Below are 23,262 nucleotides of genomic sequence, written 5' to 3'. Positions count from 1 at the left end.
CTAGATGATCTACTCAGGTTCCTTCCGACCCTAGAAACTATGAAACTTGTTTTTATTGAACTATTAAAGGGCTGTTTATTTGCAAAAGTTTTATTCCTCTTTTAGTCAACTGTATTTTGCTGCCTTGGGGTTCACATGATGCTTTAGTTTCACATATTTCTTAAAGTGACTTTTAGACTTCCCCAGTCCAGGAATGAGAGTATAACTTTCTCTTTTCTTGCATCTCAAAGCCATTCTTTATACACTGGCAAATTATATCCATTTTATATCCACTTATTCAGCAAAAGGGTTGCTTCAGTGACCTCAGTTTTAATTTTTTTAAAAAGGATTATCTATCCCTGTTTAGTGAAGTGACACTTTCTCTTAGACCAGGGGTTTTCAACCTTTTTTTAAGAAGTGTACTCATTCTAGCAGCAGTGGCTGGACATGGAGTTGGAGGAGAGGCTTGCATGCAGCCTCTGGCACTTACTGCCACCACACCCCACTTTCCCACAGCCAATTGCACATGTGGCTCCACAGGCTGCTGACGGGCCTTGCACCCCACCAATCACACATCGCCCATCAGCAGTTTGTAGAGTCACATGTACGACCGGCTGTGGGAAGGCAGCGCGCAGTAGCAGTGCAGGGTAGTGGATGGTGGCCACTGTGTGCGAGCTCCCCTTCTGCTGCCCCCTACTTGCCCTTATTGAATCCCATCTGACTGCAAACCGCTTCTCCAGTCTATCCCAGTCATTCTGGTTCTTAGCCCTGCCCTTCAGAGTACCCACAATTCTACCCAGCTTTTTGTCACCCACAGGTTTGTGAAGCATGTAGCATTTGATCTTCTCATCCAAATGACTGAAGATATTAAACAATATCAGACCCCAGGGGAACCCCACTTGATGCTCTTTCCTGACTAGATATTGAGCCATTGAAGACTGTGCACTGATTATAAAGATCTAACCAGTTGTGCATTCACCTTACAGTACTTCCAGGCCATTCTATCTGGCCTGCAGGGCCCCTAAAATTTTTTTTAAAAATCTGCCCCTGGCTGCCTGTCAAAAATGACAGAAGCCAGAGACAGGAGGACCAAGGGGAAGCCATGGCAAGCTTCTGCAACAGCAAGGCCTACCTAGCCCCCTTCCCCCCACCCAGCTGAAAGCCCCTGCCTAGCAGGGGCTTCTGGTCTGGGAGTGTGGGGTTGTTTGCCTCCCTGCGCTGCAGTGGAAAATTGAGGTAAGAGTGGGGGGGACGATAGGCGATTGTCCCAGTCTTCAGGGCCCAGCCAGCTCCTGCTGATTCTCAGAGTCTGGCCATGCAGCCGGGAGCCACATGGTGCAGAGCAGCCAGCAGATGCCCAGGAAACTAGGGAAAGTGGCAGCCCTGGGAGTGGAAGTGAGTGGTGGGTGGGAGCACGGGGCCTGGGCCAGTGTCCTGGATCCAGCACCAGTGGGGCCCAGAGCAGGATGGCAGGAGCGCAGGGCATGGGCTGGCAGGGGTCTGGAGCTGGCTTGGGCTGTGCCAGCAAGGAGAAAGGGGAGCTGGCCCAGCTCCATAGAGCCTCAGCCTGCTGGGACCCCGTGCTCCTGCCATCCCATTCTGGGCCCTGCTGGTACTGGCCCCAGGATGTCATTGCAGGCCCTGCGCTCCCATCCAACCCTTTACTGGCTCCTGCACACCTACTCACTTCCACTTGCCAACCCCCTGCCCTGTGGCACAGGTGGGGATGAGAGTGCACAGCCCTGATCCTGTGCTTGCCCACCGGGGCTGAGCAGCAGCAGCAGCACGAAACAAACTGCTGCTCAAAGCAGGACCTCCCCCTCCCCGTGGCCAGCGCTTCCTGGTGCAGCTGCTCGGAGCCCACGTGGAGCTACCTGACTCTTGCGTCACCACTGCTTCTGGGCTGTCCCATGGGGCAGCAGTAGCAGCAGAGAGCAGGCACAGCCAGCCCCATGGGGGCTGCAAGCAGCTGAACCAGGGGGCACCAGCAGTGGGGAGGGGATGGGTTGCTTTCCCTCCCCCCCCCCCACTGAACAGCAGTTTGTCCCTATGAAGCTGGGCCAGCTCCCTGCTCCCCCTGCTGATGCAGCCCAGCTCCATGGACCACTGCCAGACCACATCCTGTGTTCCTGCCACCCCACTCTGGGCCCCACCAGCACTGGCCCCAGGACATCAGTGCAGGGCCCACACTCCCACATGCCTGCTCACTTCAACTCCCCCTGCTCTTGCTGCCACTTTCCTGCCCACCTGCCAACCGCTCTGCATCATGTGGCTCTCATACCCACACACAACCCCACAAACCCTCATACCCACCCAGCCACCCATACCCCCCCCACCCTGACACCTCTGCACACCCCACACAGTATCCAAGTAAGACTACATTTTGAGTGATTATGCAATCACTTCTACATATACAGCACAAATGCACACAAATCCTGTCAAGCGGTTTAGCTACCCGTGCGGCCCTCAACAGCTTGCTAAAACTGGGTAAGCGGCCCTCTGCACAAAATAATTGCCTGCCCCTCCTTTAGGGTCAGGGCTGCTAGGCTGTGGAATGGGCTCCCAAGGGAGGTGGTGCTCTCCCCTACCTTGGGGGGCTTTAAGAGGAGGTTGGATAGATATCTGGCTGGGTTATGATGATCCCAGCACTTGTTCCTGACCAGGGCAGGGGGTTGGACTTGATCTGTTCAGGTCCCTTCCAGCACTAGAAACAATGAAACCAGGACAAAAATACATTTTTAAATTAAATTAAAATATATTAGTATGGGTGTTTGATTTTTACCACAGGCAACCCCCGCTTACTGCGTAAGACTGTTTCGCTTAGCGCTATTTCGCTACACTGCTCATTTCACTTTGATACCTGGTTTCACTTAGCACTCATGGGTTTTGTTATAACACTCATGGGTATCGAGTAGGGAGCACTGGTGGCGCGCAGCCTCATCGCCATCTTGCTTCATAAAAACTCGTGCTCTTTCATGCTTTTTTGTGCTTGTGTCACCGTCTTGCTTCATTTTTCTGGGTTGCACCATGAGTCAGAAACATGCAACTGACTTAGAGTGCAAGTGCTGAGAAAAAACAGCACAAAAGCATAATGTTGGATGTCCTGAAGCCAGTTGAAGCAGAGGAATGCCAGAATGAGGTCTGTAGAGCATTGGATTTGGCTGGGTCAACTGTTAGGACCATATTGAAAAATAAAGAAAAAATACAAGAATGTGGTAGAATTGTAACTCCTTTGAATGCTTTGAAACTCAGTAGGAGTAAGGGTCCAATTAGGTTAGAAATGGAGAGGCTGTTAAGTGTGTGGATTGAGGATATAACTCAATGCTGTATGCCCTTGAGTATCCTGCTTATTCAGAAGGCTAAGTGTCTGTATGATGATTTACAGAAAAATTTGCCTGAGGTGTCTGCTTCTGGGCCTTTTTATGCAAGTAAGGGGTGGTTCGAAAGATTTAAGAGACACAGCAACTTGCATAATGTTTCTATTCGGGGGAGGCTATTAGTGCTGACACCCAAGCAGCTTCTAGTTATAGAAATAAGCTTGTGGAAATTATTGAGGAGCGGGGTAATACGCAAGTCTTCAATGTTGATGAGACAGGCCTCTTCTGGAAGAGGATGCCTTTTAGGACCTACATTTCCAGGGAGAAGAAATTGATGCCAGGTTTTAAAGTGTCCAAGGTGACTTACTTTATTGTTTGGTGGTAATGCTGCAGGGGATTTTAAATTGAAACCATTGCTTGTATACCACTCAGAAAACCCCAGGGCTCTCAAGGGGTATCTTAAAAGTAGTCTGCCAGTTATTACAAAGTCTAACAAGAAGGCCTGGGTGACAATGTCAGTCTTTCAGAGTTGGTTCAGGGATTGTTTTTGTCCTGCAGTTGAGAAATACTGTGCTGAGAACCATCTGCCCCACAGACAATGCACCAGGGCATCCTACCACACTTGATGACCCCAGTGATAATATAAAACTTGTTTTCCTGCCCCCAAATACCACCTTCACCATACAGCGCATGGACCAGGGTGTCATTGCTGCCTTTAAGACTTGTTACTTAAGGAAAACATTCACCCAGGCAGTCAGGGCTACAGAAGACGAGGGTGCTCTGACCCTAGAAGAATTTTGGAAGGGCTATAATACCTGTAAGGCAATAAATAACAGTTCAAGTGCCTGGGATGAAGTTGCCTCCAAAACAATGAATAGTGTCTGGCGAAAGCTTTGGGCAGACTGTGTCCAAGATTCTCAAGAGGTTGAGGAACCAGTGGTGACAGTTCAGGACAATATCAGTGAGCTTGGAAGGAAAATTTGATTTGCTGAATTTGAACCTGAGGACATTCAGGAGTTGATCGATTCCAACAGGGAGGAATTGAGTAATGAAGACCTCATTCAAATAGACCAGCAGAGAAGCCATGAAGAGGAGGAAGATGCTGAGGAAGATGTTCAACCAGCAAGGGCCTTAACTAGCAAAGGCATGGCTGAAGCTTTCAAACATCTTGAAGCTTTCCTTTCCTACTTTGATGAGAATGACCCTGACATGCAGCACAGTTCTGCAGTTGCAAGAGGAGTTAACAGTGAAGTCAATTGTTACAGGCTGCTTTACGATGAAAAGAAGAAGCCCAGAGTGCAGCTGTCAATGGATTCCTTCTTCCAGGAAGCGCACAACTCCTGCTTCAACCCCTGCAGCCAGCCCTCAAAAAAATCCATAGCCAAGCATTTCTAAAGCCCCTGAAACTGAGACTAACCCTTACAGATCTGATTCGGAGTGCTCAAGGAAGCCAAAAGAGCAAAAAGTGAAAGTGCATCTGTGCATACAGTTCATTATTTTGTAATTTTATACAATTTCAAAGTTCAAAGTGTTAAATAAAGTATTTGCATACATGGGTGACTGGTGTCTCCTGAGTCCATTGGGAATGAATTATCTCATTATATGTAGAGAGCAGGGGTACTAAATACATTGGAGTAATTTTAAATTACTCCCCCTGTGGCAAACCCTCCTCCCCAAAGGAGTACTTCCAGGGAGAAGGGGAGGCACTTCTGGTGGCAAAGATCAGAGATTAGGGACCTAAGGTCCCAAGATGGTGACCAGGGTGCAGGGCACCTGTCAAGGGGCAGCGCTACCCATGCGACCCTCTACAGCTTGCCAAAACTTGGTGAGCAGCACTCCACCCAATATAGTTGCCCACCCCTGATCTAGTCTGTGTTTCCTAAGCATGTTAATGAGAATGTCATGGAAAATAATGTCAAAAGCCTTGCTAAAGAAAACGGTGTTTCCTTTAACTTCTCTTCCTGTTCACATTTTGGGCAATTAATGCAAGTTAAGAGCATGTAGAATGATATGGTAATAAAAATATGACTATTCATTTGCAACATGCTGTAGGAGCTGAAACACTTCTAGATACTGGCAGGGTGGGCTACAGTTGTCAGAGAAAAATTGGTATTTTTAAAGCCTGCTGCAATCCCTATTATGTGAGTAGAGCATGCTATGTTAAAGTAAGATGGGGCAGCAGCTTTTAAGAACAAACTTATTCAGAAAGGTATAAGCTTTCATAAGCTACAGCCTACTTCATCAGCTGTAAAGAGCAGGGGTGCTAAATCGGTTGGAGTAATTGTAAATGCAAAGGATAAAGAGGAGGAAAGGATGACAAAGGGAGCTGAAGAGATTAAAGACATAAACAAAGCAGTTACCCCAACAAGGGTCATAAGGGTTGAAAAAAATTAGTCCATGTAAATGGGATAAGAATTCAGGAGTCTCTATGGAGACTGCACTTAATACAAACCAGCTTGTGGATGGCTTCTGCAATTTTGCATTCAGATTGGTTTTTGAAGTTTCATGGTTTAACAACAGAAGTCCTGTTCACATTTTGGGCAATTAATGCAAGTTAAGAGCATGTAGAATGATATGGTAATGAACCACCAGGCCATGCTCAATTCCCAGATGCCAGCTGTGCCCCTTCATCACAGACCTTATCATCTTTAGGTGAAACAAAACTGATTAAGACATCTGGAGTTCATTCACCTGGTTCTCGTGCCTCCTAATTGGACAGGCAGAACAAATCCCTACATGAACAAATGAAGGGACACCAAACTATCCATTCCAGAAAGATAAAAGCCTGTGGCAGAATACTTTACCTCCACTTTTAATCTCTTCAACTCACCTTTGCCTCCCTTAGCAGTGCCCCCCCTTGCCATCCTATCCCCCTTTCCCTATCCTTTGTTTATAAATTAACTTTATTCCTTTCCATTTAGTGCCCCTGCTCTCTATAAGTCCATTTATAGCATCTGATTCCTTTCTGAACAAATTGTCACCCTGCCCATCTAAAATACAGTTACTCTGAAGCAATAATGCAGGTTCCTTATTCTGGTACTTGTTTTTAGCACGTTATGTACTCTGTATACAATTGCTTTAAGAGTTTACAAGCTAACCACATGAAGAAAATAGGGGACAGAAATATGTATGGTAGTGACTTGTATTTAAATTCATGGTACTGGTTTTCCTGCTCTTTCATCCAAATACCACCTCTCACAAGCCAGAAGTTGAGGAAGCTAAATATTACCTCTATAGAACATTGCATTAAAATTAGTCCAAAGGAAACCTTTGAGTGTCAGGGGAGCAGTAAAAAAAAAAGTCTTTGAACAACAATATGAGTGGAACAAAAATGAGTGACTTGCAGTAGTACTTCATACTCTGAATGCAAGGTATGTTCAGTTCTACCTGTTCTGCTTCCACCAGTAATGTCTAACTGGAACAAAAGTGAGGGAAGATGTGATGTGAATTACAGCTTGTTTGTCCATGGCTGTAGTACTTGTAGGAGAAAAAAATATTATTATAAATAGATTTTAGCCACAGAAATTTTGAAATATTTACCTTTTAGTTGGTACATTTGGAGGATTAAAAATATGCTTGTTTTTTCACAGGCATGACTAGACCTAGTACCTCAAATATGTTTTTATAGGTATTTTAGAGGAAAGGCTTGATTTTTTTTGGGCTGGTCTAACAACAGAACGTATCAATGTAGCTTTTAATTCAAGTGCTACTGCAATGCTGCTAGCTGCATGCAATACTGATCAAGCAATAGAATTTCTACTCCTGAAAAGTAAGACCTAAAGATGAATAAATGTAAGTAAAATAGTAAAGTTGGCTGCTATGGCAATCTGGCAAAAAAAACCCCAAAAACCAAAAAAACCCCAAATAAAGCTACTGGCAAAAAGCAGCTATAAACTATAAAGGGTGAAGATTGTATGTGTCATACTGGGTCAGACCAACGGTCCATCATCCCAGTATCCCATCTCCAGCACTGTCAGAAGTGAATGCTAAAGAGGGGTCCATCATCCCAGTATCCCATCTCCAGCACTGTCAGAAGTGAATGCTAAAGAGGAGCACACTGAACCAGATCTGTCCAGAATGATCTATCTGCTAATTCAGTAATCTCCCTGGCATCCATCACTGTAGATTTAGAGATACCAGAGGAAAAATCTCTAACCCTCCTGTTCAATGCTAGTTGAAGGTAAGTTACTGTAGCAAGTAACTATGGATTTTGGAAACAGATTGTCAGGAAATCTTGACAATACATTTCAGAGAAATCCAACTGCTCAATTCCTTTCCCCCATGCTGTCATGCATACAGAACAAGTAGTAAGTTAAAAAATCTTTTTCTCAGAACATTCAGCACTTCATCTTATTTGGGTGTTGGACTAGGTGACCTCCTGAAGTCCCTTCCACCCCTAATTTTCAATGATTCTATGAAAAATGGTGTCGGTTATATATAATGGTTTCAGAAAAGTCCTGTGTTATAGCACTTGGCAGTAGTACTAATTAACTGTAGAGTCTCTTCCCTTTGCATATATCTAGGCAGTGAGGTATGTGCTTATAGAACTTAATGCAAAAGTCATCTTGCTCTAGAATCTGGAGAAATAAAACTAGCACTTTGCAAACAGTGCTCCCAACCTTATAGCTACCTAATTCAGCACAAGGCTGAGTGACAGCAGGAACAACAACAGTACAAAATACACTGAATAGAAACTACTCTTGACTTTTCTTGGAACAGGCTAACTAATAACAGCTTGTTTGATGAGTTCTGTTCATCCTAAAAAGTGCAAATAAATCATTAGTGTTCATACTAATGAGAAGAGCACTCTAAAAATACGCTTCATAGTCTAGCTATGGCAACTGGGTACAGTAGTCTTTGTCGTGATATTTGAACACTTTACAAACAGACTAAAGTGAATTAAAGGCCTGTATATTGTTCTATAGGGAATTGCTGACAGAGCCCTAAGAAAAAACCTCTCTCAACAGGTATAAATTGCTGTTGTAGATTAGGGATGGGCAATTATTTTGGGCCACGGGCCACTTAACAAGGTTTGGTGAGCTGTCAAGCGCCACAAGGATAGCCCTGCCCTGTGACAGGTGTCCCACCCCCTGGCCATCATCTTGGGGCCAGAGGTCCAACCCCCAACCCCTGACCCTTGCCACTGGAAGTCCCTTGCCTTGTCCCCTGGAAATACTGCTTTTGGGAGGGGGGAATTGCCATCTTAGAACCAGAAAAAAACACAGATCACACACTAAAACTCAAACACCTACTAGAACATATTTTAATTTTATTACAAAAAATATTTTTGTCATGATTTGTTTGTGTACTGTATATTAAGGTGATTGCATAACTCAAAATAAATTCTTAGTCTTTTATATTGCAGGGGGTATGGGTGGGGGAGTGTAGCTGTGTGGGGGGGTATAGGGTATGTTGGGGGCTTGTGTAGTGTTTGTGGGGAGTAGGTCTGTGGCTCTGGAACACTGTCCTCTCCTGCAGACAATACAGACATTGCTGGGGGGTGTATGTGTCTGTGTCTGTGTGTGTGGTTTGTGGGGTATGAGGATCCCCCCCAAACTCCCCCTATGGCTGGCCAGTGCTGCATGTTGCAGCAAAAAGTGCAGTCTCCGCTGAGCTAAGCCAGATGCTTTCCCCACCCTAGCCCACTCCAGTATCTGGGGCTTCCCTCCTGTGCCCGAGTGCAGGGAGCACCACAGAAACAAATGGCCCTGTGGGGGCTGTGTTTGCAGCGCTGGCCGGAGCCAGGCAGCAGGGCTGAGCACAGCACCCTTCTCCCACTGCCTGCCGGGGTGCATGCCATGGGGGGGAAAAGAGTGTGGAAGGGGTCCCCATACCCCTCCCCCCCTCACCCTGCCCACCTGAGCTCCGTGCTGCTGCCACCCAGAGACATGGGCTCCGCGCTACAGCCAGCCTCAGACCCATGCTCTGTGCTCCTGCCCAGCTGCAGCCCCTCCCCCCTTCCTTACCTACTGCCCAGACGGAGCGGGATGCCAGGGAAGCCTCCAGCAGCAGCCCTGCCTTGTGCTAAAGGGGCTGGCCCTTCTGCCCATGACAGTGGGAGCAAGGCACTCAGGATATGTTTGAGGGTGGGTGTAAGCACCTTGCTCCCATCCAGAGCCAACCCTAGCAGTGTGCAGGGCCTGTGGGATGGCGAGTGGCCAGAGCGTGGAACTGGCAGTGTGCAGCAGTCACGCAGAGTCGTGGCGCCCTCAGCTTGTACCAGAAGTGCTATCCACAGGGCCCCACCCCCCCCAGTGTGGGGCCTGGGGTGGTCGCCCTGATTCTCCCCCCTTCCTCCCAAGGGATAGCTCTGCTCCCACCCTTGCAGGTGGAAAGGCTGGGCAGGGCACAGTTCGTTAGGAAGGCCTGTGGTAGCTTTCCTTCTGACTTAGGTATGACTTAGACTGCTCTGCTTAACAAATCATAAGTATTGTTGCAGAAAACAGCTAACTACAGCCTATGACAGTAGAGGCAAATTCCTGCATATCTTTATCTAATTTGCATATTGCAGTCATCCTGCTTAAGATGCCTTGATACCAATTTTAAAAGCAGTTCTGAGATGATTTAATCAAGTGAGGTCTCATTGCAGACAGATACTAGTTCACTGCTCACAGGATTCATGGACATACAACATAAAATACCAACTGAAAAAAAAATCAGTCCTTTATTTGCAATGCCATTCTTTATAAAAATACTCCTCTTTTAAGGGAGATGACACTGTGGTACACTTGTACACCTGGATTCCTATAGGTATGTCAAAAACTGGAATTGCCCGAGTTGTTACAAAAATCAAACAAAAAACCACAAAACAACCCTCCCCCCCCCCAAAAAAAACAACAAACAAACCCAACACCTATTAAGTTTGCTGCAGGATAAAGCATGACATCAGTGGAGGAGCAAACTATAGCTGATAATACAGGTACACTATATGCTGTCAGTTACCTTAAGTGTTTCTAGTTGTGCTGATGAGAGCACCATGGCAGTTATACAGATGGGATGGAGAAAGCCTAAATGATTATAAATAGTTTTTTAAAATGGCTGTTACAGCCTATCTGGTACATTCAGGAGTTCCTGCTGTCTTTTTTTCAAGAAGTGGAACAGCCAGCCTAAAGCCTGGCTGCTGAGCAATTCCTAGCATTCATAACTGGAAAGACCTCCCAGGAGATTAGTGATCCCCATTATACTGAAGTTTGAGTATTGCACTGTAACTTCCAGACCTTCATGGTAGGGGCACAGAGGGTGACAGCCTCAGAAATGAAGGCCTAGATAGATATAATTTACTATCTTAAGCAAGAGTCCTTTAGGAAGGGATCATGCCTTTGTTCCGTTTCCTGTCAGCCATTGCACGTCTGTTATGGTTAGCTCGTGTCCCTTTGTTGGCTTCTTTCTTCCTCCTTTCCTGTACTGTTTCCCGGTTCTGTCCATGTCCCTTTACATTCCCAGCAACAGCTGCTGAGCCATCATGCTTGTGCCTGAAGCATGTGTTAATAAAAAGAGGGAAGTTATCATTGGTCCTACACCAGATCATAAAACTGGATTTCCTTTTAATACAAAGGAGAGAGTGGGAGGAGAGTTCAGCTGACCAGCCATTAAGTCTGTCTGTGGCTAACTGAAAACTGGGCTGTACAGCACTTCTATAATACAGGAAAACTATCTATTAACTACATGCAAATACAATCTTCTTATGTTTAGTAAGGTGACAGAAAGCCAAATACAATGCTGTCCTGTCTTCACCTGTGGAGGTTATTCAGGACGTAGGGAGCTCCTGCTCTCCCAAGAACCTATTAATCATATGCAGGGTCTTGTTCTCCTATTCACATAGCTGCAACAGTAGCACCGCTATGGCAAGTGAATAGGTTGGTCAGGGGTCCCATACCATTGGCACAGAAACAGTAGATGTACTGAGGTTAAGCTGAGTAAGAAGACTGAGATGGTGTCAGTTTCAAAAGATGCATTTGTTAACTTAAGAGGGGTGGGAAGCATTTTGGGTTGATTCAAGCCAACTTAAGACCTGCATCAAGTCAAGATGCTTCATTCCATTATGGCAGTAGCCTTGAGGAGACAGGGATCTCATGATCAGGTGTCACGGTACTAGTCAAAAGTGAAATCTTGGTCCACTGAAGTCAATGAACATTTTGCTACTGACTTCAGTGGAGCCCATACTTCATTCCAAATAAGGGATTCTGTCTTACCCTTTCCTGGCAAGGTAAATCATCCGTCGGGCTTCTGCTCTCTCCCTCAGCACAGCTGGGTCCTGGACAAAATGGTCCTGCTGCAGAATAGAAGTTACTGTAGTATTACATACTCATTAGCAATATCTGAGGAGATACAGAAGCTTGGCTTTTTGTGGTACGGTTGAGTCTTTCCCTATCCCCAACCTACAGCTGAGGTTACCAGTTATGACTAGACGATTCAGCAGATTAGTGCTAGGGAAGCCCTTGATGCAAGATGATACAAGCTACTCTAACTGAAATGCTGGCAGAACATCTAGACTGTGGGTAGGCAACATTTTTGGCTAGTGCTGAAAAAAACGCAATGTCTACCTTGTAAGGTGCCAGTGCCAGCAAGCCCAAAAAACCAAAACTGGGGTAGGAGGTACATGGCAGGAAACACTGCATATATTAATATAGTTAATCATAATGTTGTTGTTGGGTTTTTTTGGGTTTTTTTTTTTACAGTAAATTCCAGGTTTTCTAAAAATTCTAAACCTGGTGTCAATAAATAAAACTTTATATACTACCATTGTTCTTGTGAATTCTCATTTTGTTAAGCATGTTGTGATGAAAAAGGGAGAGAGGGAGAAAGAGGGATGGGGGGAGAGAGAAAGAGGGCGAGAGAGAGAAAGGGACAAAAGAAAAAGGGAGAGAAAAACAGAAAAGAGGAAAGACAAGAAGAAGAGAAAAAGGAGAAAAGAAAAAGAAAGAGAAAAAAGGAGAGGAGAGAGAAAAAAAGGAGAGAAAAAGGGGAGAGGAAAGAGAAAGAGGGGAGATAAAAAAAAAAAAAGAAAGAGAAGCGTGTCCCTCAATGCCCACATGTCCCACCACTACCAGCTGCAGCTCGGACCCACTAGTCCAGGGCAGTGTCCAGTGGAGGAAAGCAGTGACACCGCAGCAGCAGTTGCCAAGGCCAGGGTGATCAGGCCTCCCCAACAGTCCCAGAGCAGAGGGAGCCTGGGCCCAGGGCTAGGAGGAAAGACCTAGTTGGGGCTTGGGCAGACAGACACTTTATCCCACCTAGGCAGGGGCAGCACCAGGGTACTTAGCGCTGGTGTTGGGCACTTGGGGCAGAGTCTGGATGGTGTGGTGAATCCTGGGTGCAGGGGGAAGCTCCATAGATAGGCCAACCTAGCCGGGCGCGTGGGAAGGCAGCAGGTGGAGGAGAGTGAGGGCTGGGTGGGAGGCATGGGCTGCCTCGGGGTTCCACAGACTTGGGCCACAGTGGGCAGGTGGCTGGGGGCACCCAGCAGCACCTGAGGTGGGGCTTGGCCCAGCCCACACAGCTTTGTGGGGATGGGCTGCAGCCACCCTGCCTGCTTGAAGATGCCACCTGGTCAGGGCAGAACACCAGGCTCAGGGGGCTCCAGGCTCAACCTCCCTGCATGCTGGACAGTGCAACCGGGGCAGAGCCACTCCTGGTGCATGGGCCTGGCTGTGGGGCCCAGCTGCAGGAGGCCCCCAGGCCTCAGAAACAGCCACTGCAGGCAGCGCTTGGTACCAAGCCAGCCACGAACCTCCAGCACTGTGGCCCTCCACAGCCTTACCCACCTGCAGCTCCCCCTCCAGGGGCCAGGCCAGGGGGCGAGGTCAGCAGAATGCAGACAGCATCCCTGCCTGTGCTCTCCTGACTGTCCACGGTGCCTGGTGTGGTGCTAGGACTTGTGGCTGCTCCAGAGACCCCAGAGCAGCAACTTTAAAATACATATTTTTAAACAATATCCTCACACACATCCTGGCATGCCAAGGAAAATATATGTCTCCACATGCCACTAACTGACACACATAGTAGGGGTTTCATATCCCTGATCTAGACTGCAAGTTTGTTACTGAGATGCTGTTCCTCCCTTATCATCAGGGGTGGGCAAAATGGCAGATCCAGCCACTGGCCAGATTGGGGCACTCAGGCTGCAGATTGCAGCTCTGCCCTGGCTCTGGACCATGCTGTCACTGCCACAAGATCCTAGTTTAGCTCTGGAGCAGCTCTGTGCCGTGCCACACACCCTGTCAGCAGGGATAGTGTTGAGGGGAATTTGGGGGGCTATAGTCACCTCAAAATTCCCTGTAGCCCCTCTGCCACCACCACGTGCCCCACACAGGTGGTGGCACCTGAGCCTGTCCACAACAAACCCCCTCCAGCCCCGCTACCAGGAAGAGGCTGACACGATTGCTGCCTGCCAGTCCTGCTCAGGCCACTCTCCACAGAAACACCAGCTATCACAGCATGGCCACAGCTGGGGTCTCCACAGAAACTGGCCCCAGCTGCGCAGGCAAGGGCTGCTGGGAAATGGAGTCCACTGCTGGCCAGACCCAGCCCACAGGCCAGGCTTTGCCCACCCCTGCTTATCAGTCAATTTCACCATTAATAATACTGTATTTACTCAATTCCAAGACAATATTTTGTTCCCCCCATTGAACAGAGGAATCAAGTACAAGGGTGGCAGTGCAGGTTGCTCCGGTGCCAGCAGGCTCTTCCCCCTTCCAGCCTGGCACACAGAGCATAGCTCCAGCTCAGCCTCATAGTGGCATGTAGCCGACACCAGTAGTGTGGGGCCAGGCTGGTGCCAGTCCGTGATGTGGGAGGAAGGATAAGGCGGAGAGAAGAAGAGTATCAGTGGGGGGGAGACAGATAGGTAGGCAAGTGACAGATGCCTGAGGCTACATGGAGCAAGCAAAAATTTGGGAGAGACAGGGCAAGCTGTGGAGTGCTATACTCAGGGGACTTTTTACTGTCCAACTGCTTGCTGCTTCTGACCAAAGGGGCACCCTTCCACACTGAAGAGCTATGCCTATCAATGCTAAAGTTGGAAGATTCGGGTTTTGAAATAGGTAACTTACCATGCTAAAGCCCCTGCCAGCAATAGCAGGCAAAGTAGATGGGACTTACAATGGAACTTTTCATAGCTCCAATTTCCATCAACCTGCAAAACAAGCAAGTCACCTTTGCTGTTTCTTTTTCAGCTTCCTCCTCTTCCAGCTCCTCTTCCTCTTCGTCTTCCTCTCGTCCTTTCGGTTTCAGGATCTGAGGCGTGGTAAATGGCCTGGGAGTTTGAGGCACAAAAGAAGAAAAACTAAGGGACCTCAACCACAACTATTTTACTTGGGCAATGCTATTACTATAGCCCAGCATCATTCAACTGGCTATCCAGAGGCTACATCTGGCCTACAAGGGGTTAACATGCAGTCCCCAGGCACCTTCCTGGCTGCACTTTTCCCTTGCTCCTGCTACTGCAGCAGCCTCTGGAGTGGGACAGTATGCAGTGGTAGAAAGGGTGGGGACCTTGCACTGCCTACATGATAGTGGGAGGGCAAAGGGGAGATGGGCTTGTACTGGCTGCACAGTGGCACAAGTCATATTGACTATGCCATCTGGCAGCAGCAGTGGCAGGAGGAGGGCGGGGGGTTCTCACTGCCCACATGGCAGGACCATGGGGATCCCACACAATAGGCAGCCCTCACATCATAAGTTTGTGGTCTGCGGCCACTCAGAAGTCGGACAGCCTTGCTATGGCCTGTCCAAGGCCATTTAAAAAACATTTCTGAACTGCAGAAGTGACAGGCATTTAAAGAGCATAACCAAAACTTTTAGGGACCTATAACTTAATAAAGTGGGTGGAATGAATTACTAACTTTGTAGGGAAAGATGTGACAACAAATGATGAATTTGCTATGTTCCACAAACATTTGCAGAGACTGCAATTACCAAATATTTCCAAATTGGAAAGTTTCAGCTAAGCACCATGTTCTTCATTTCATATTTACTACTTCACCCCCTGCACTTTTGATAGGATCATGCACATGATGGACAAAATACAGCTCTGTCATAATTCTACTGAGATCAATGGAGAGGTCTCTATCCATCCCCACTCCAGGAAGATTTTGGAAACACATTTGTTCCTTCTGAGTCCAGTTTTGATAGACATGGAAAATATGTTTCCTAGGGAAGTTCAAGGTGTGTACATAAACATGGTGGGGAAACAATCAATAACAATTATCACCCAGCACCTCCCCAAGGGAGGGATGGTATGACATTTCATGAAGTGGGAGAGTTGCAAGGGGACAGATAGGCACTTCAAGACACCACAAGGAACCAAGAATCCATGCCTACCTTCAGAAGCCAAGCCAGAGACTCCCACAATGCATCATCACGACAGCGGTGAAGTTTGACTGTCAGCCCTCTCTAGACCTCAACACATAGACTGGGGAGTCTGGTTTCATACAGGTGAGCCAATCTTTATGTACCCACTATAACAAAAATGACTTTATACTCAAGGCAGCTGAACTCTAACCCACAGCAATTGGGAAGAGGTCATCCCATGGATTCTCAGCTGTACTTAAGTCAGCTTTGCACTAGTTGAGGATTTTTTCACACACAAATACTTGATTGGGAAAACCCATCAGCTCTATAGCCAATTTGCACATCTAGAATAATGCAAAGGGCCTGCAGGAGAAAGAAACTGATTTTAGTTCTATTTTAGTGCAAGGATTTAAGCCTGGTATTCCACCACAGAAGAAATCAAAATGTAAAACCAGAAGTGTCCGTTTGTATTGAAGCCACAGGCCTGGTATTCAGAAGCTACAACATGCACATGCCCTTCATAATATTTTTACTGAGAGATACACGGGCATCTCAGACCCTTGGTGGGGTGGGAAATCAACCTCCAGTGTTTTATGGGCAAATCTGCAGGAGCCTTTTATTTCTGATCTCCAACAATACTTCAGAAAGACTTCAAAGGAATAAAAAAAAAAAAAAAGCAGAGTTGCATTTTTAAAAACTGGCATTAGCACTGCGTTAATAACATGTTACAGCTCCAGCTTCCTGAAAGCACTGTTATGGTTGGAAAGTGATTATGTTAATTGCAAGAGAAATATTAAGCCTCCAGCTTCTAGGAGATGAAGAAATAAAGTACGCTTGGTTTCCTGCTAAATCTTACTCTTTTTTTTTTTCTGAAAATGTCCCTCAGTCATGATTTTATAATAAAAATGCTATGCTTTTCCAACCAGGGGTGAATCAATAGAGATTTTTGGGGCTGATACCGATAGCTAATTTTTAAGGCGGCATACTGGCTAATACCAATCCGATTTCCTATACAGCTGTGTCCAGCTGGTAAGTCTGGTGTGGTGGAAGGGGACGGGGGAGGGAAGGGGTGTCGGGGAGCAAATCAAGGCCCCCCGCGGTGAGGGAGGGAGTGGGGCAATTGTAAATATACCAATAAAACATTGTGTTCAACTGATATATAAAAGGATATAGATATACAGATCTATATCTATATCTAGTGGCGTTTCATTATAAATAATGGAAAAACAATTTGGGGGGGTTTTAGTCTGAGAATTTGCAATTTTTAAACAGAGAAAACCAGGATCCCTGGCTTACGAATATACAACTTACCATGTGGGCAGGCCTTTATTGCACATGAACTGCTCTGCAGCAACTGCCTGTGTGTATGGTCTTACCCTGTGATAAACAGAAGCTAAATATGGGCAGAGAAGTACCATCACAATTTACTTTCTTCATCTGGATTTGGAACAGGCACATGGGCATTTACTGCAGAGTAGATGGCATGAAGTAAAACCCTGGTCCTTTTCCTTTGCAGTAAATTGTTTTCATGTCCATACCCCAAAGCAGAAGCATGAAGGTCACTTGCCTAGTCAGTGGAATAGGCCCAGCACTTTCAGTCCCCTGCTCAAATAGCTAGATCCCATAAGAGCCACAGAAACAGGGAAATTCACCAAGCAAGCAAGGCCAGGAGGAAGCAATCCCAGCTGTTTTTCTGGATCTGGGATGAAGGGAGGAAGAAACAAGCATGAGGTCATCATGCTGTTTGTGTACAGAGTGAAAGCTTAAACCCTATTCAGGCTGCTACGGAGGTTTGTAAACAAAGCCAAGGTATTTGTTTGGTTCTGAAACGAGAGAGAAAGGGAGGAAACAGGGAGGTAAAAGGAGTCCTAGAGCTTCCTGCACCCAGAACTTCAAAAAGCTCTTGTCAAGGGGGAAAAAAGAAGACCCACAGCCTGTCCGTCCTCTCAGGTCAGGAGTAGAAAGAATACTGGGAGAAGGAAAGAAATCTTTGGAGTTTCTCTTCCTGGCACAAGACCAGCAGCATAGAGAATGGAGTCCTGCGGACGTGGCCAAGTGCTCAGATATGTTCTCCTATTTCCTCTGTACCAGCATTTACATAGTAGGAACATGGCCTATCAACTTCCTACAGGCTGAAGCCATTGTACATACCTCCTGCTGATCAACTCATCATCTGAGTCTGCATCATTAGCCCCAACCTGGTTCCCATCATAGGTGTCATCGTATTCATCCTCGTAGTCATCCCTAGAGAACTGGGCTTCTCCAGCCTGCTCAGGAACCTCCTCTACAATCATACTGTACTGGCTGTAGCGTTCCTTCTGCTCAGCAATTAGACGCTTGTCATTCAACAAACTCTCTGTTGTGTCCTTGTCCTTCCTGCAGCCCACAGCATGGAGATGGAGGGACAGAAAAACCCCCCCAGAAAACAAAAACAGAACAGAGGCACTTCAGAGTCATTCTTTATAGCTAGAATTTTTAAATAAATGGAAACTCATTCCTCCCCAGTGACTAAACACTTCATCCTGCAGTAAAACTCTTCACCTCAAAAACACTTCCCAATCATTGAGTACCTCAGGAGGGGTAATTAACCAATGGAGATGCAAAAGGGATCATTTTGAAAGCAGTCAGCAAGAATGCCCAACAGATTAGGCCAGGAATTGGACTGTACCATTTCCATTTCAAATGGAAGGGAAGATTTTTTTGGCAACCAAATACAATTATACTCAAGCTGGAATGCGGTCACAACCCAACTCCCACAACATGTACTGTGGATCTTTAATGACAACAATAATTAGAACCCAGATTTGGTCTCAACAGAAGACAGAACCTCCAAGTACACAGTGCCAGCTAACATCATACTGCCATGCTAGTTCAGAGGTTAAATATCTGGGCCATAGTACCAGGAAGCACAAGTTAAAGATCACGGCAACAGTGAGTGGGGTGCTCACTACAGCTGCGTGAAGCTTTGGTTGTTGATTCAATTCAGCAGAGATTCGGCCCAACTCCAAATCCGAACTGAATCAGGAGACCCTTTAATCTCTCCAAACTGAATCGGAACCCTCCAAATCGATCTGGAAAGATTCATAGATTCGGACATAGACACAGCTTTAAATGTTTTTTTCTATGTACCTCTAGGTACCAGGCGGCTTGTGAATGCTGAGATGCTGGGGCAAATGGAGCATCCCATGGGAACGTGGCGGGTATCCAGTGTGCTCAGCAGCGGATCCGGAAGTGGACCAGAAGTACTTCCGGTCCACTTCCAGGTCTGCCAGGAAGCACGCAGGGGGACCTCCCCCCCAGCAACTGGTGCCTCCTGAGTCTGGAGGGGCATTCGGGGACCCCCCACGACCAATCACCAAGCCGGTGCTAGAGGGGTCCCCCACTTGCTTGACAGCAGACCCAGAAGTGGACCAGAAGTAGTTCCAATCTACTTCTGGGTTTGCCACCAAGCATGCAGAGGGGCCCCCCTGAGCTCCTGTGGGATGCTCTATCTGCCTCACCATAGCAGCATTCATGAGCCACGCCTGTTACCTTGAGATATGCAGAAAAAACATTTAAAGCTGTGTCTATGGCCGAATTGGCATCGGATCTTCAGATTCAGATTTGGCCGAATCTAATTGAGACAGTGATCTGAATCAATGAACTGAATCATTGTCCCCGATTCGGGCTGAATCCGAATAGAATACTGCCCGTTTCGCGCACCCCTACTGCTCCCCCTCAGTAGTCAGAGGGTTTACAATTTAAGTTTGCGATGAGAGAAAGCAGACAGAAGCAAGGAGGGTAGAAGGGAAGAATGAGAACTACAATATGCATGGAAGAATAAGGATAGAAGATTCACGGGGCGGCGGAGAAAGCAGAACAAAACACCACACCAAGAAATCCATCTGCATCAGGAAGACCCACAGAATACCACCACTTTCTGCAACTGTAGCATTTCTGATCTAAACACCTCAAAGCACTGTATGAACAACCCTCAGTTAAACCTGCCGAGCAAGTAACATTGGACTCATTTTATAGGTAAGAAACTAAGTTTGGCCAACATACTCAAATCTGACACACAACTGTATGTGTGCCTAACCTGAAACTTTCTACCTTGATTGTCAGATGGGCTCAGTGCCTACTAATCCTGTGCAGGAAGCAAGGTCTTGTGACACTTAAGCTGTAAACCATGCATGGAGTTTAGATGAATAGGGAAAGCCTTTCCTGAGCATATTCCAAAACACTCCAAAGTTTAAAGGGAATTCCCAATTGAAGTTTCACTTGGAATAGCTGAATTCTCTTCATATTTCTAGTAGAGGAACCTGCCTGAGAAAGAGGTGTATCCAGAATGGCCAGATTCCCATGGTATTTTTCCCACAAGGGAAAATTATTCTAAGCCTGATCTTGGGCTTCATTCACATTTGGAATCCCCATATAAGATAAGATGACAGAGGCAGTGTCTGCTTTCCCCCTCCTTCATGAATCATTGCATTGGTTTCCAACATTGAAAGTAGCTGCAGTTAACTTCAAACATCCCTGAAAAATGTTTTTTTTTTAATCCATGTTATATCTCATCTTTTAGGCTGCTGGTCCCTGCCCAAAATGGGCAAACACCAAAACAGTGCTTTTCTGGTTTTAAGGAATGCAAGAATAGTTTATCATTACAACCTATATTAGACCTCAGACCAGACCGGAAAAAACACTGTTGCCCAGAAGTCTGGGCAAGGTCTAATTTTCCTACCTGAAAAGCAAGAACAAGAGACAGAACCTATGCCTTTGCTGCTGCAAAAAAAGGTGTTCTTTACATCAAGATAGCTCTCAAAGTAAAATCCTAGCAGACACAAGATACATGGTAGCTGCAATCCACAACATACCCCAATGCCTCAGAGGGCTGACCTCAAGCAGCTACGTCAAAGCAAAAACTACATAGTGTCTTGTTTCCACTGGGATTTAGCATTAAAAGTGATGCCTCTGTGCAAAACAGGTGTGTTTTACAGTGAAGAGACACCTTTAGGGAGAGCAGACTGACAGACAGCAGTACCAACAGGACAGTAACTTAAGGGGCCAAATGACAATACATCTTTCTTAGGGAGTTGAAGCAACAATCTGTGCTGCCAGTCATCTGTGAAGGGACAGGGTCAGCTATCCGACAACCCGATAACAACTTGGGGAGATGGCACAGTACATTGCTGGACACATGTGTGACTGAACCTTATGGTGAATGGGTTGTCTGTTAGTGCTTTTACCAGGAAAGAATGTACTAGTTTTGAAAGAGAAAAGTGGGGATAGACCATCTCAGACTGTATCTTAAATGTCTAATAGTACAAAGTGCTAATGTTAGGGTGAAGTTGTAGCCATGATGATCCAGGAAAACGTGAGAGATCCAACAAAAAGATATTGCCTACAAAAATCCTTACCTCTCCTCAATAGTACAAAGGCAGTTTTTTCTGATCAGAAAGGCAAGCAACAATCAAGTTCAGTAATCAAGTCAATGTAAACTTCACAGTAAAAGAAACAATAATTTGAGAACCCACTGCTGCAAAACGCAATTTGATTGGACTTTAGGAGGGAAGTGATTTTTCCCTAATAAGTTGTTATAGTCTTTAATTTCAAGCTTAGCTAATGCTGCCAGGTTCAACTGGTTTAATTTGCAAACCAATTTTTCATCTATACACAATTCATGGAAAAATAAAACTGTGCTCACACTTGGTTGATTTAAAATAAGCTTTTGAAAAGCATATGAAACACAGAAAAACCACTCATTTAGGGATAAAACCTGTGTCAGCCTGAATGAAAGGGTAATGCCAAACGGCTTAGGCTCAGTAAACATAAAAGATACAGAGCAGCATGCTAGAATAGGTGAAAAGCAGAGTCAATGCAATTTCACTGCAAGCACTCAGCAACAAAGGCATGAACTACCAGAGAAGAGACTAGACCAATATTCTTCTGCATTATCAGAACTGGATTTCAAACCAGATGGGTATCGATATTTCCCTTGAACTTGAAACAGATTGCTATATAGTCTCAGGTCTAACTCAATCTTAGGCTGCTGGCAACAGTGACAATTATAATTTTATACTGACAAAACAAACATAAAAGGCAAACAGAAGTACATCGTCAAGAAAGGTCATTAAGAACCAAAGTTATATAATCATTTCATTTTATCATTTCATTTTATTTCCCAAATAAGAGAGCTTGAAGACTGAAACAATCAAACACAGTCATAACCACCTATATACAAGTGATCAGAAACAAAATAGTCTCCCCTTTTTGTCAAACTTGCATAAGGTTTTGTTACTTGAAATTGTCCAAAAGGGCTTATTAAAATGAATATACTCACCTCCTACCTTTCTGTACCCGGGACAGGTCTATTGAGTCTCTGCTGAAAACATCAAACTCATCATCCTGGAAGACATTACATCGAGAAGTCACCAAAGGGGTTGGATCTGGCTTCACCTGCCTGTGAAAAAGAAGATAGAACAGAAATCTCTAAGATAAAAGCAAAACAGGCCATATTCTCCAATAGAAGTACACACTTGCTCAGATCTCTGTTATTCTGCTAATCCCTCACCATACCCATGTGTTCAAGGTGCTAAAACTAAACAGTATTTGAGGGAGCACAAACTTAGCAAAAGCAAAAAGAAAATTCTTTTCAATTAAGAACACACAAAAGAAAATATAAACAGCAAATATTCAATACTGAGGAATACTTGTACTCAAAATGACTCAGTAAAGCCAAACTGAAGTTTGATGACTACCCTCCAGAGGAAATCCCAACAATTTGTTACTGTTGGTTTCAGGATGTTTGTTTCCCTATGGTTACGTATCAATTCTGGTTTCAAGCCTCCTGGCTACATCTGTTCAATTTATAAGTCTAACTATGAATATTTTTAGATTTGTTTTTGCTGGTGCAGTAAACTCAGCCCAGAATCTGAATATTCAGCTGTGCTTTGCCTCTACAAACACCAATAATCACATTTCTGCATTTGCCACTTTGCTGACAGCTTGTTGAGGATGTACAAGGCAGAAGAGGATCCAGCCCCACTGCCTTGATAGCTGTATTGTCTCTGCAGCGGCAAGATAAATAAGGGGAGGCGGGGGAGAAGAGCTGAACACTCTTCCTCCTGCCCCCCCCAATGCACACAAACACAAAGAGTTTGTGCCAGCAAATTCAATAGATTCGACTCAAATATCAAACAGCAACACACTGCTGAATATAACATCTGCATTTTTAATATCCTCACCTTTCTGGTAAGGATTACATTTTTTAAGTGTGTAATATCACTATTACAGCCCAGACATGGCCAATGCCTTTGTGCATTACAGCTGGGCATACCAGTCACATTTTTACCTGAAATTACACTGCTGCTATAGTGCATACATAATCCAACAGCTGCAAAGACAGCTAGAATTTAGTTAATTTTACTGCCTGCTATGATTCTGAAGTCCCATGTGCAATGTATGGAAAGGAGCAAAAGCCACTCACAACTCCGTGAATTGTGACAAATGTGGATTTGAACTGTTTCCAATTTTCCTTGGGTTAACTTCAACTAATGCGTATTTGACAGTGCTAGTACTTGACAATTTTACTTCTCTACCCTGTAGGATGAATTTCAGTTCAATGAATTCCTTTGAAGATACATTTCTTCCTGTAGGACAAGTGGGATTTAGTCATCCAGGACCACAGCCTTCTGTA

General features: G+C 45.6%; 1 protein-coding gene across 3 annotated transcripts in view; it reads right to left on the bottom strand.

The window, feature by feature from the left end:
* Window positions 1–10,135: 10,135 nt before the first annotated feature.
* Window positions 10,136–23,262, bottom strand: part of ASCC2 (activating signal cointegrator 1 complex subunit 2) — a 36,103-nt gene continuing 22,976 nt past the window's right edge. For 2 of the 3 annotated variants that reach the window (XM_019539290.1, XM_019539291.1), the window contains exons 15-19: window positions 21,907–22,026; window positions 17,739–17,963; window positions 14,451–14,550; window positions 11,489–11,568; window positions 10,136–10,768 (exon numbers count right to left, since the gene is read on the bottom strand). In XM_019539290.1, coding sequence (XP_019394835.1) covers window positions 10,597–10,768; window positions 11,489–11,568; window positions 14,451–14,550; window positions 17,739–17,963; window positions 21,907–22,026 — 697 coding nt within the window. In that variant the 3' untranslated portion in view covers window positions 10,136–10,596. The remainder of the gene's footprint in view (window positions 10,769–11,488; window positions 11,569–14,450; window positions 14,551–17,738; window positions 17,964–21,906; window positions 22,027–23,262) is intronic. The other variant, XM_019539292.1, reaches the window with a different exon arrangement.

The sequence above is a fragment of the Crocodylus porosus genome, unplaced genomic scaffold (assembly GCF_001723895.1).
Source record: "Crocodylus porosus isolate Cpor-Errol unplaced genomic scaffold, CroPor_comp1, whole genome shotgun sequence".
Classification (NCBI taxonomy): domain Eukaryota; kingdom Metazoa; phylum Chordata; order Crocodylia; family Crocodylidae; genus Crocodylus; species Crocodylus porosus.
Note: the sequence above shows the minus strand (reverse complement) of the source record. Positions and strands in the feature narration are given on the sequence as shown.